We start from the raw sequence: 14,448 nt of genomic DNA, 5'->3' as shown, positions 1-14,448 counted from the left end.
CGCCCCAGCGGACCCCGCGTTAGACAGCGCGCATCCCCTCCACGCACGCGGCGGATCGCCCCAGCGGACCCCGCGTTAGACAGCGCGCATCCCCTCCGCGTACGCGGCGGCGGCGGTGGCGGCGGCGGCGGCGGCGGCGGCGGCGGCGGCGGCGGACCCCGCGGAAATAGCCGCGCACACCCCTTCGCCATCGTATCGCTTATCTCCCTCGTGATGACAGACATTTCCGATTTCAAAGAACAGTCATACACACCTCCTCGCGATGTGATTTATTATGTTTATGTAAACAGAGTGACAGGTACATGGTCCATGTTTACATTAAATGGCCAGTTGCCTCCACGCGACACATTTCAAAGGTGTCAAATTTATTTAAACATCGGCCAAGAACATGGTCCTCGAATCGTTATCTCTGTTTATATAAACATTGATTACGCAGAACTACCGGTTAGGTTCGTACACGTGACCCCGATTTAATCCCCCCTCCCCCTCCTCCACCCGGTTTGGTCCACCCGCGGGACCTTATCGCCGGTTAGGTCCCCCCCGCGCGACCCGAAATATTCCCCCCCTTCCCCGCACCCCCCTGAGATCCCCGAGTTAGAATCCGCCTATGCATTCTACTGTCGAGCCGGGCGGTCTTACGGCTCAGGCGACCAACCGTTTGCCTCTCCGCGCGCTCTTATTCGGCTGACTTTAATATTTTATAACACGAAAATAATTGCAAATATCGCAAACTGTTATTAGACTTTTTGATTTATCTCGATTCCTTCTACCTCATCGTAGTAATCTTTATACATTGGTCTGGGACAACCTGTATATTCAAATTATTTCATTTATTTTGTATTATTTTACTTTATCTTTATTAAAAAAAAATTTAATATTTATTTTATAATATAATATATAATAAAATTTGTTGTTAATAGAAGTGTCAGTGATAGATTTGGTATAAGAAAAGCAACAGCTTGGAGAAGTGTAAGAAAAGTTGTTTCCGCTTTATGGTATATTTTCATCTACATACATTTATAAAATGGCCAGCGGAAGAAGCAAAAGATAACTGAACATTAATAAAAAATAGATATAGTTTCCCCAAAGTGATAGGAGCAATCGATGGAACAAACATTAAAATATCAAAACCAAAAGTTAATCCAGAGTGTTATATAAACAGGAAAGGATTTTATTCTATACAATTACAGGTATAGTAATACATATATGTATATAATATTGCGAAAACGTTAATTATTATAAAATATAAAATAGTATTATAAAATCTGCTATATTATCTCAGAAAAGATACTTTTTAGTTTACATTTGTTTTCAAAGTTTTATTTTTAGCTTTTGTTTAAAAAATACTATCCAAAAATAAAATATGTCTGTATTGATCTTTGTCTATAATGTAAATAGATACAGCTTAATAAATTAAGATATAAATAGAGTAATGTTTTTTTTTAGGTTATATGCAATCCTAATTTAAAATTTTTGCATTGTTGTGCTGGACAAGTCGGTACATGATATGAGAGTTTTCAGACCATCATTTTAAAAGAATGTGTACAGATGAAAATTTTCCAGAAAATGGCCATCTATTAGGAGATGCTGCATACGAAATCCAAAAATATATAATGGTTCCTTTTCGCGATAATAGACACTTAACAGAAACGCAAATAAAGTACAACCAAATACATTCATCTGCACGCATGATTGTAGAAAGGTCATTGGGCCTCTTAAAAGAACGATTCAGAAGTATTCCAAATACTTTGCCAATGACTAGGACGGACTTAATAGCCAAATACATAATAGCTTGTTGCATTTTACACAATATTTGTTTAATACATAATGACATGATAGATGTACCAATAATAGTGAATGAGATGCAAATTGAACCACATCATGATGCAGTTGGCATCCAACATAAAGACGAAGGTATCCAGAAACGAAACCTTATTGCACAATCCTTCATGAACGCTGAATTATTTTTATAAAATATAACCTTTCAATTATTTCTTTTAAAATTATTTCCTTTATAATGTATTATTTTTTAATGAATTATACTAAAATGTAAGAAGTAAGAACAACGAATAAATGTGTTCAATATTGTTACAGTGTTTTTATTAACTTCATAATGTTTTACAATCTATATATAACTAATACATTAATCAGTCTTGATATATATTTTAATTAAAATGTAAGTTTTATTAAAAATAACTATGTTTTATTAAATGTTTATTAAAAATAAACATAAACGTTAGTGTCAAAAACAGGCCAATGACGAGTAGTAATTCTAGTTGTTAAAAATTAAATATATTTTTTCTTACTTAACATTTGAAATAAATAACGCGGAACTAGTTTCTGTCTTACTAAGGCCTTCTTCAGCCACTGTATACAAAATATTCTGACGTTGACAAATTATTAATTATATACTAATTTAAATATTACATATGTTTGTATCGTAAGCTCGGTTGCCTTAATTTTGAGGAACTTAGAGCTTTTTCACGGTGTCAGTGGTCAGAGTAGGCAAAATGAAAAAAGACTCGGTTTGGAAGTCACTATTCCCTTTTAATGCGCACTCGATTCTCTCGTAAAAATACAAAGACGGTCAGGCGCGCGCCTCGCAAGCCGGCAAGCCGCGCGCCTCCCTTACCCCGCCGGCCGAATCCCCGCTCCAGCTGCTCGATCCACCGGGGCAACGGGAACTCGGCCGGCAGGTATAGCCATCTAGTCTAGATTTAAAGTATAGGCAATATGAATGCGAACAACATAAGTTCACTAAATGTTCTAAATTCCGGAGTCAAAGTTTATACATAAAACTGCATTTCTCGTCCTGTGTTGTTATCTTGTGTTGTTACTGCGTATTTGTTATTCGTGAAGATCTTTATTTATTGTATCTAGCTGTCATCGTGTAAGTATGTCTATATCGAATTTACGTCTATATACAATTTTTCTTAGTGTGTATTACTAATCTTGATTGTTATTGTGATTAAAGACAAGTTACATACCAATTTGGTCAAGATTTTGACAAAATTGACGTACATTTTCGTGGCGAGAAGAAAGGTACAGACGTGCTTGTCGACGGATTGTGATCGACTAAACTTCGAGACTCCGCTAACGATTTTTCGCAAGGTGTTGATCATAACATCGTTTGTTCATCTTGTATTTCGACCAATAGTTATCCCATAGATTTAATTTTTAACAAGATGCGATCAAGACTGAAAAAATTGTTCTATGAAATTAAAGGAGGTGAAAGACCTGTCTCAGAAAAAACAAAAAAAAAGAAAAAATCATTGTAGTACCATACATAAAAAATGTCTCTGAAACGGTAGCATCCGCAATAGACAAAAATCAGTTTATCATAAGCTACAAATGCCTTAACAGACTTAACGGTATTATAAAAAGACACAAGGACAGGGATCCAATAGACGACAACAATAATGTTATACATAAAATTAACTGCAAAGATTGTGATGCAACTTACGTAGGCCAAACCAAAAGGAAACTAAGAACGAGAGTAAACGAACACAGAAAGAACATCAATAGGGATGTATCGGGATACTCGGTAATCACAGAACATAGAATAGAATACAATCATGGTTTTGATTGGGACAATCCGGAAATTTTAGATTATGAACAAAATTACTACAAAAGATTAATCTCTGAAGGATTCACATAAAAGCTCAAAAGAACAGCATCAATTTGAATAGTGATACTGAGTATCTCGATGGATTTTATTTTGATTTATTAGACAGAATCGAAAACAGTAACTTTCGAGATACACGATGAACAAACGATGTTATGATCAACACCAATACGACCTTGCGAAAAATCATTAGCGGAGTCTCGAAGTTTAGTCGATCACGATCCGTCGACAAGCACGTCTGTACCTTTCCTCTCGCCACGAAAATGTACGTCAATTTTGTCAAAATCTTAACCAACAAATTGGTATGTAACTTGTCTGTAATTACAATAACAATCAAGATTAGTAATATACACTAAGAAAAATTGTATAAATTCGATATAGACACACTTACACGATGACAACTAGATACAATAAATAAAGATCTTCACGAATAACAAATACGCAGTAACAACACAAGATAACAACACAGGACGAGACATGCAGTTTTATGTACAAACTTTGACTCCGGAATTTAGAACATTTAGTGAACTTATGTAATATTTAAATTAATATGTAATTAATAATTTGTCAACGTCAGAATATTTTGTATATAGCGGCTGAGGAAGGCCTTAGTAAGGCAGAAACTAGTTCGGCGTTATTTATTTCAAATGTTAAGTGAAAAAAAATATATTTAATTTTTAACAACTAAAATTACTCGTCATTGGCTTGTTTTTGACACTAACGTTTATGAATACACAAGCGACACATAGTATACCAAAAATAAACATGTTTTATAAAAGTAATAAAATAATAAAAATAATAAACATGTTTTACTAAAAATAAAAAAATAGATAAAAAAAAATCTTTATAAAAACAAATAACTTGTTTATAATTAAAAACAAAATCTATCAAAAAAAGGAACATATTAACCAAATAGAATCAAATTAAATTAAAAATAAAATTAATATGATAATATAAAATACAAACTTATAAGACAAACTTATTTGTCAACAATTTTTTGTAAGACTTCTTGAATTTTTTTTAATTGCTCCATTTCTTCTTTGTGCCTTTCTTTGGTAGCTTTACGTTTAAGTGCTTTTTCTTCCAAAAATTTATCCACGTATTGGTCCATACTTTTTCTTTTTGTTTTTATATTTAAAAAATATAAAATTGAATATTTAAGCAATTATAAATAATAAATATATTTATAACAGCAAAATTTATTATTAATATATAACATGTAATTACTTGATTGCTTAACAATTTCTTCCACAGAATCGTCACATATATCCACACTTGTTCCAGCCACTGCTAATGGTTCTACCCAAGGCTTTTTATTAAATATGTTATCCATCAACTAAAACATATTAATTATCTGATTAGTAATTGTATATTATAATAAAATCTGTAATTTTTATATATCTTTTATATATCTATAATTTTTGTATATAATTATATCTGTAATTTTTTATTTACATATAATTTTAAGTTATAATTACTTGTTTTTGATGTTTGAATTATTTTTAATTACTTTATTACTTTTTAACAGTTATATTTAAAAAGATACTTCTATCAAAATATTTCCATTTTTTAGCATCATTTCCTGATCGATTATTATGATCTTTAATACATTTATACGTCCTTTTCATAGTTTGGAATTTTATACTACATTTCTTGCCACTTATATTATACCCCTTTTTTCCCCATTTTTTTGGAAATGACTTCCCAGCAATGCTTAACTGGATTTTTGCCATTGCGAAAGTCTTTTTCTTTAGTGGTATATATATCCATTAAAAGTAATGTTTCTTCTTTTGTCCAATTATGTTGTCCTAAATATTATTAGGAGTACAAATTGAAAACCGCCGTTTTCCAGTAGATGGCGCCAGCGGTAAATGCTGCCGCCAAACGTTAGATCAAAAATTTTAAATGTAAGGTTGGGCATCTGGCAACAATTCCTTATCATTGCAGTTGTAACGCTGGTGGTTTTCGTGCGGTTCGGGTAGGTGTCAGGATACGGTTGCGGATAAGCTCGCCGGATTGGTCGGGTTCGGTATAATTATCGCACTCGGTATTTAGCTGACAAACATATGAGATCTTTATTTGAATGGGCTATTTACATGTGGCCTCATAGCTGATTGCGTCGAACGCCTCGTGACAAGTGGACCCAGCCTTAGCGGGGGCGCGATTGGCTCGTGGTGGTCGCAGCGACCAATTGCCGCTGCGCGGTCGGAATCGCGAGCGGTGGTAACGATGAGCGCGCGGTGACGCGTGGGCTAACGAGCGCGCTAGGCGAGAGCCAAGACTGAAGTTCGAAACAAAAATTAATAACCGCGAGAGTACAGATGAGTCGGTACAGTGTCAAAAGATAATTCTAACTTATAATGAAACATAATAAGAACTGAAGTACTAGAACTACGAAATCATAAGAATACAAATAACTATAACTTAAAGTAAATCGCGTGGTTTGAAACGGACTCGGTGTCCGGGGTGGTCGGGGAGCCGCGGAACGCGGGATCGGAGCGACGGCGACGATTCCGCGTCTCGCCCGAGCCGCCTCGTGCAAAAAGAGGCGAAGTTCTTGTCAGGACGCGGATGCCCTGACGAGTTTTTAGGTTACGAGAGACTCTTCCCTGAGGGAGAGGACGGATGGGATTGGCTAGGGATACCCAGCCTGCGGACTCGACGAGGATGCTCGTCGTGGGCGGTGATTCGCCGAGGATACTCGGCTACGGAGCACGGCGAGGATGCTCGCCGTGATTGGCTGTGTACGGTGTTCGGTATGACAGGATTAGCCGAGGATACTCGGCTACGGCGAGGATGCTCGCCGTGATTGGTTGTGTACGGTATTCGGTATGACAGGATTAGCCGAGGATGCTCGGCTAGCCGGAACGACGAGGATGCTCGTCGAGGGGAGTCAGGATGAGGCGAGTATTCTCGTCCTCTTGGGAGTCGGAGTGCGGTCGAGGATACTCGACCTGTCGGATTCGGCGGACCGGGAAGATCTGTCTCTGCGTTCCCACTGCCGGCTTATATATCCGAACGCACGGTTGGGCGGACCAATCCGTGCGTTCGGTCGGCTGGCCCGGAGTGGGAGCGTTGCCGAACGCCACGGGCGGCGCGCGTGCTGCCGCGTGATCGCGACGGCAGGTTAGCTCGGTGCGCGCACGTGGCGCTCTGCCGGTGAATTGCTCGGGTGGACGGAGCGGAGTGGCCGTGCGCGCGAGGTGGAGGGGCGTTTTGTTACACAGTTGTGAATTTTTATCGGCGTTATATATTTTTTTGTGATCGAAAATGTCGAAATTTGTGAGCAATAAGCGTCATTTGCGGGAAGTTTTGCTTTTTGTCTTCAATTCGAAAAAATCTGCGGCTGAGGCGCGTCGAATGATTGTAAAAACTTATGGTGAGGCTTCCATTAGTGAAAGAATGTGTCGAGAATGGTTCCAACGCTTCAAAAGTGGTGATTTCGGCGTAGAAGACAAGGAGCGTCCCGGACAGGTAAAAAAGTTTGAAGACACACAATTGGAAACATTACTGAATGAAGATTCATCTCAAACGCAACAGGAGCTTGCAGATTCATTGGGCGTGACTCAACAAGCTATTTCACATCGTTTGAAAACCATGGGAATGATCCAAAAGCATGGACACTGGGTGCCATACGAATTAAAGCCGAGAGACGTCGAACGGCGTTTTTTCGCGTGCGAACAGCTGCTCCAACGGCAAAAACGGAAGGGTTTTCTGCATCGTATTGTAAGCGGCGATGAAAAGTGGATCCATTATGATAATCCAAAGCGAAAAAAATCGTGGGGCTACCGCGGCCATGCATCAACATCGACGGCCAAGCCAAACATCCATGGCTCGAAGCTCATGCTGTGTATTTGGTGGGACCAGCTCGGCGTGATTTATTATGAGCTGTTGCAACCGGGTGAAACCATCACAGGAGCTCGCTATCGAACACAACTGATGCGTTTGAGCCGAGCATTGCAGGAAAAACGGCCACAATACGAACAAAGACACGAAAAAGTGATGTTGCTGCACGACAACGCTCGGCCACATGTTGCTCAGGTCATTAAAACCTATCTGGAAACATTGAAATGGGACGTCTTACCTCATCCGCCGTATTCTCCTGACATCGCCCCTTCAGATTACCACTTGTTCCGATCAATGGCGCATGGCCTGGCTGAGCAGCACTTCCATTATTACGAAGAGGCCAAAAACTGGGTCGATTCGTGGATCGCCGCAAAAGACGAGCAGTTTTTTCGACGTGGGATTCGTATGCTGCCCGAAAGGTGGGAGAAAGTAGTGGCCAGCGATGGACAATACTTTCAAGAATAAATATGTAACCATTTTTCAACAATCAATCCTCAAATTTTGACAAAAAACGGCGGTTTTCAATTTGTACTCCTAATATGATAATGAAGTATGAATAATAATCAATAATCAATAATCAATCTCCAATCAATAATCAATATTCATTTAAATATTCATTGTTCTTTTACCTTTAGCATCTTTATTTGTCATATAAGTAAGTTGATTATCAGGCTCTGAGTTTTCTGTGCAAAATAATTTGTTACTTTGTTACATAATGGTACAACAGGTTAATGATTTAATTTTATAAATTACCAGTATTTGTTGTATTGCTATTACTATTACTATTATTAGTAACATTAAGTTTCGCACGTTGTAGTAAACATAATGCAAATTGTAAGTCTAAAACAAAAATAAAAAGATAAATAATTTCTTAAGTAATTAAGTACTTTAAATTTTGTAAATTATGCTAGAGATATATTTTAAAAAGATTAATTGCAAACATACGATTAAACGTATGAAGATAACATAAATATTGTTATATTTACGTTATGAGTTAAGTTTATACAAGCAAGTACTTTTGAATTGACATTCAAGATCAACACCGAATTAATCTTACTTTTAATAACATACAATATTTCTATTGAACAGCAATCAAATTCATAACTTTTGTGTTGAAATATTTGTTACAAATATAATTTTTATAAATATTGAAAAGCAAAATAATATTGATTTCATATAGTTCATCATTGATTAATCAAGTTATTTTATCATTAATTTTTTGCAAAATTTATATTACTTAATAAATTTATTACAGCGTACATTGTTTCGCACTTGTAACGGCTATTTGGCCACAGCCAATCTAGGGGTATGATCTGTCTGTCGAGAGTAGGTCCCATATGATTTGTCAAGACAAAGATGGGGGGGAAAAAACAACGATATAAATAGAGCGAACATTTCGAAACGTCCGCTCTCGTTTTCCTCTCCGCACAAGTTACACAAACACTCCGCTGCTGTAAAGGACCGGTACATCCTATCTGTACGACATTATATTTTGACGAGCGGTCGAAGTTTGGATAGTCGCAATAAATCCTGGTATAAGGAATTGAACATCTTGTTATTTCGACTGGTGGATTCCACGTGTCGAGTATCTGCCCCCTCGTTGCATCCCGTTAGCAATATAACGTTGGGGCAAGAACGCGTTGGCTTACAACCAACGAACAAGTTCTACAACACTACCAAACATTGGTCCTTCGAGCCGGATTACTCCGGAGGTGACATCCAGCTAAGCGGAAGCACGACCGATTCGCAGCATGGTGCAGCAGTGAGAGTGTCAGCCACGTATCAGAGTAGCGATCAAGGCAACGCGGTAGACGTGGAGGCGCGGTGGTGACGGCTGGCACGGATAGCACGCACGGAGACAACATTCCGCGGAGCGGCATCCCGAGTAGCGGCGCAGAACACCGGGCGGATGAGGAGAAGTGAGCGGAAAACTGGGTAAGCTGTTACATAGCTGCACCAACCATTCTATTGCGCATAAAATTGTAAAGCGAAAAATATTAGTGCGGATAGAGCGATCGTGGTGTATTGTCGTGTGCGGGTCTCTGTTTAGTAGCCGTTGTGCGAGTGATAGAATGCCGCTCGATCGCAGTCCCGGCCCGGGGATATTTACGGGCGTCGCTGACGGACAAAGCTCTCGACATCGTAAAAACATTAGAAATATCGGACAGCAACTATGACCTTGCGTGGAATATATTAAGAGACCGTTACGATAACAAACGGCTAATCGTACAAACTCATATAAAGGCGATATTCGAACTGCCGGCAGTTGTCAAGGAGAACGCAGGTGACATTCGGCAATTAGCGGACGGTGTGTTAACGCACATGCGCGCGTTGAGTGCGTTAAATTGCAACGCCGATAAGTGGGACGCGTTATTAATCCATATAATTACGTCTAAGCTAGATAATATAACATCGCACGAATGGCACGCGTCACTGCAGGGAACTGAGTTACCCACGTTCAGGGATTTGACCGACTTTCTTGCGCACCGCAGTCAAGTTTTAGAAGAATCGGCACTGGTGCATCGGACCGCTCCGATGCTCGTTCACAGTCGCGATCGGGCTTCGGGCGACACGCGCTGCACGCGATGGTCGAGAGAGGGAAATGCGCGTATTGCGAGGGCTCGCATTTGATTTACTATTGTAAAGGTTTTTTGGGGCTTCCGATAAGTCGACGCATAGGCGAGATGCGCGGCAGAAAAACTTGCTTAAATTGCTTACGCAGCCGCGATCACGTGTCGGCTGAGTGTCCGTCAAGCGGCTGCAGAACATGTAAGCAGAAGCATAACACCTTGTTACATCTCTCTAAGGAGGGGAGGGGAATCGGTGAACCGCAGGTCGGTGCTTCGGCGTCGGACGGTTCGTCTTCGGCCGCGGCTGACTCGGCCTCCGTGGTGGCTCATGGCGCGATTGGGGGGTGGAGCGCGGACGCGTTCCTCCCGACGGCGCTCGTCTATATCTACGACGCGAACGGTTCGCGCGTTACGTGCCGTGCCCTGTTAGATTCGGGAGCCCAGGCAAATTTTATTACGCGTAAATGCTTGGAAATATTGAGATTGAACACGCGTCCGGTAAATGTGTCGATATCGGGCATGGGCGGCGCGATGTCCGTCTCAAATCAAGTAGCACGAATTAAATTGCGGTCGCGGCTGAGCTCATTCGAGATCGAAGCTGATTGCTTCGTAGCCGAGAAGATTACCGACAGAATTCCGGCGAGCACGCTGAAGCGCCAGGCGTTCAGGCTGCCGTCCGGCATTGATCTAGCGGACCCGAAATTTTACGTGTCATCGAATGTCGATTTACTGATCGGCATGGACTTGTTCTGGCGGCTGCTATGCGTGGGCCAAATTCAGGCTACGTCCGAGCATCCCATAATCCAGAAAACTCGCGTAGGGTGGGTTTTAGGCTGACGAATGAATATTGGCGCGCAACGGGTCGATGTTGGAATGCATGCTTTATACGCATCCGTTAGTAACTCGCAACTCCATGAGCAGATTGATCGCTTTTGGCGAATCGAAGAGTTGCAGAGTTGTAACGGCTACACCAGGGAGGAGCAGGCATGCGAGGATCACTTTATGCGCAACGTGTCAAATAGCGGGGAGGGCCGACATATTGTGAGGTTGCCACTCAGGGAAGATATATTTCAGCAACTCGGTGAATCGCACGAAACGGCCATGAAACGTTTTCTGGGACTGGAGAAGCGACTCAACCGTGACTCCGCCTCGAAACGTGTTTATGTGGAATTTCTACGCGAATATCTCTCGTTGGAGCATATGAGAATCGCACCTGCGAGTCCGACTGGAAGCAAACCCATTTACTTACCCCACCACGGGGTAATCAAGGGTAACGAGCCACGCGCCAAACTGCGCGTGGTGTTCGATGCGTCGTGCAGGACAGACACGGGTGTATCGCTTAATGAGGCTCTTATGACGGGCCCGGTCGTTCAGCAAGAATTGATTTCAGTCTTAATGCGATTTCGTGCACGTATGTATTCACCGCGGACATAATTAAAATGTACCGGCAAATATTGCTTCACGAGTCGCAGACGCATATGCAGCGCATATTATGGCGCGAGGATCCGGATGCTCCAATTAACGAGTACGAGCTACTTATCGTAACATACGGGACGAGCTCGGCATCGTTTTTGGCCACCAGATGCCTTCAACATCTAGCACAAAAGTGGGCATCCGAGTATGCGGTTGGAGCAAGGTGCGTCTTGCGAGACTTTTACGTGGACGACCTGCTCACCGGCGCCGACACTATACCGGAATTGAGACGCGTGCGCGACGAGACGGTTGCGTTATTGAGGCGCGGACGTTTTGAGTTGGGAAAGTGGGCATCCAACTGTCGAGAGTTGCTGCGGGACGTGGGGGGCGCGACCGACACAAGCATAGCGTTGGGCGAGAATTCAGACTCCAAGATCTTGGGCGTGGCATGGAGCCCGGTCGATGACAGTTTTGGATTCAATTACGCCGGCGGCTCGCCTGCCAATCATATCACGAAACGGGGCATATTGGCAGAAATCGCGAGTCTATTCGATCCGTTAGGACTGCTGGGGCCGCTAACGGTCGTGGCAAAATTAATTTTACAAGACTTATGGCAGTCTCAGGATGGGACGAATCGCTACCTCAGGAGATACATTGTCGGTGGTTGGAGGTGAAACGGCAGCTGGCACATCTGGGCGAGTTGCGCGTGACGCGTTTCGTGGGGCGTGTGAACGATGCCCGCGTAGCACAGTTGCATGGCTTTTGTGACGCGAGTGAACGAGCGTATGGCGCGTGCGTTTACGTTAGAACGCAAGAGTCCGGAACATGCCGGGTTCGACTGTTAGCTTCCAGGTCACGGATCGCGCCTATCAAGGACATATCATTGCCCCGTTTGGAGTTGAGCGCCGCGCTACTATTAGCTAGACTTATAGAAAAGATTCGGGCAGCGATGGAGTGCTCGGGAGTTAAAATAACATTATGGTCGGACTCCACCATCGCGTTGCAGTGGATTCTCTCTGAGTCCCGGAGGTGGGCCGCGTTTGTGGCGAATCGGGTGGGAGAAATCCAGCGTGCAACAGAGAACGCGGAGTGGCGGCACGTGCCGTCCGCGGAGAATCCGGCCGACGTGTTGTCGCGCGGTGCTGATTTGGCAGCATTAGCTGTCTCCAGCACGTGGTGGAACGGTCCATCGTTCCTGCAGCTTAACGAGGGGCAGTGGCCGACAAGAGAAATCGAGCTGTCGGATGAATTGCCGGAGCGGAAAAGAGTGATCACCGCCGTCGCGGCCGAGGGTCGCTCGGTTGTGTCGATGCTATTAGAAAAACACTCAAGTTTGGAAAAAATACAGCGGATAATTGCCTACTGCTTGAGAACTGCGCGTTCGCGACGGACCGAGACGAGAGAACTTTGCATTTCTCATTGGAAAATGACCGCGGCAATGCGAGCCTTGATACGTTCTGTGCAGCGCGAGTCGTTCCCGAGGGAGTATCGGCGTTTGAGCGAGGGCCGACCAATCGACGGCGGGAGACGTATTTTATCATTGACACCGTTTATCGATGAGCATGGAGTTATTCGCGTGGGGGGACGGATAGGCAGAGCGGCGTTGCCGCCGGACGCGTTGCACCCTATGCTGTTGCCGAAAAGTCACACTCTCACGATCCTCAATTTTCGCAAGGAACACATAAGAAATTTACACGCGGGACTGCAGGCCACGACGTGCGCTGTGCGTCAGCGCTATTGGTCCTTAGCTGCGCGCTCGACGGTCCACAAGGTGATACACAAATGCGTAGCGTGTGTCAGATGTAAGCCGGTGGCATCACAGGCGATAATGGCGGAATTGCCCGGTCCACGCGTGACGGTCTCGCGACCATTTACACATACGGGGTTGGATTATGCCGGCCCGATTTTGATAAAAGAATCGAAGAGGCGTAACGCTAAGATGCTCAAGGCATACATCGCCGTATTCATATGTTTCGCAACGAAGGCCGTACATTTAGAAATTGTAAGCGATTTTACATCGGAGGCATTTTTAGGGGCGTTCAAGCGCTTCATGTCGCGCCGCGGTAGGCCCGCACGCGTATACTCTGACAACGGCACTACATTCGTCGGTGCCAACAGACAAATAAAGGAAATGTACGAGCTTGTCAACGGCGATCAGGCGGCGATACGGCAATTTGCGCAGCGAAACGAGTTCGAGTGGAACTTCATTCCACCACACGCCCCGCATTTTGGGGGTTTATGGGAAGCGGCGGTGAAATCGGCAAAATTTCATATGTATCGCGTGGTCGGTAACGCCAATCTCACGTTCGAGGAGATGGAGACCGTTTTATGTGAAATCGAGGCCGTACTGAACTCGCGACCGTTGACACCTCTCAGCGAGGACGCCAACGATCTTACTTGTTTGACTCCGGGTCATTGTTTGGTTGGTGCAGCGCTAAACAGCTTCCCAGTTACAGATTTAACAGCCGAGAATCCAGGACGGCTACTGCGCTGGCAGCGAGTGGAGCAAATGCGCCAGCATTTCTGGAGGCGATGGAGCACCGAGTACATACACACCCTCATCGAAAGGAGGAAGTGGAGGGCGAACCAAGGTGAGCAATTGAAAATTGGCCAGCTCGTACTAATCCAACAGCCGAGACTGGGGCCGTTGCAATGGCTTCTAGGCCGAGTAGCGCAAATACATCCGGGCGCAGATGGTATCGTTCGTACGGCTACGTTGCGGACTGGACAAGGACAGCTCACGAGGCCGTTGACAAGGCTTGCAGTACTTCCCATCGGAGACGCCGACTAATTTTACCCGAACATTTTTTTTCTCCTTTGTTTGGCGCTTTGCTATTTATTTATATTATTCGACGTGCGCATTTTGTTGCCATTATGCTTCTTATTGTATATTTCATGAGGCGCGCTGGCGTGTGCATGACCTTATTTATTTATTTATTGGTTTTGTCTTGTCACACGCGTGACCTTTTATTTCTTTGTATTATTGCGTGACAC

At 43.2% G+C, this 14,448-nt stretch overlaps 1 protein-coding gene across 1 annotated transcript; it reads left to right on the top strand.

Moving 5' to 3' along the window:
* The first annotated feature begins 12,403 nt into the window (after positions 1-12,403).
* Positions 12,404-14,245, top strand: LOC105203007. The gene has a single exon (XM_011171705.1). It carries the CDS (start codon positions 12,404-12,406, stop codon positions 14,243-14,245), a length of 1,842 nt encoding a protein of 613 aa, XP_011170007.1.
* Positions 14,246-14,448: the final 203 nt, after the last annotated feature.

The sequence above is a fragment of the Solenopsis invicta genome, chromosome 10 (assembly GCF_016802725.1).
Source record: "Solenopsis invicta isolate M01_SB chromosome 10, UNIL_Sinv_3.0, whole genome shotgun sequence".
Lineage (NCBI taxonomy): Eukaryota > Metazoa > Arthropoda > Insecta > Hymenoptera > Formicidae > Solenopsis > Solenopsis invicta.
The sequence above is the reverse complement of the archived record's forward strand: the minus strand, read 5'-3'. Positions and strand labels throughout refer to the sequence as shown.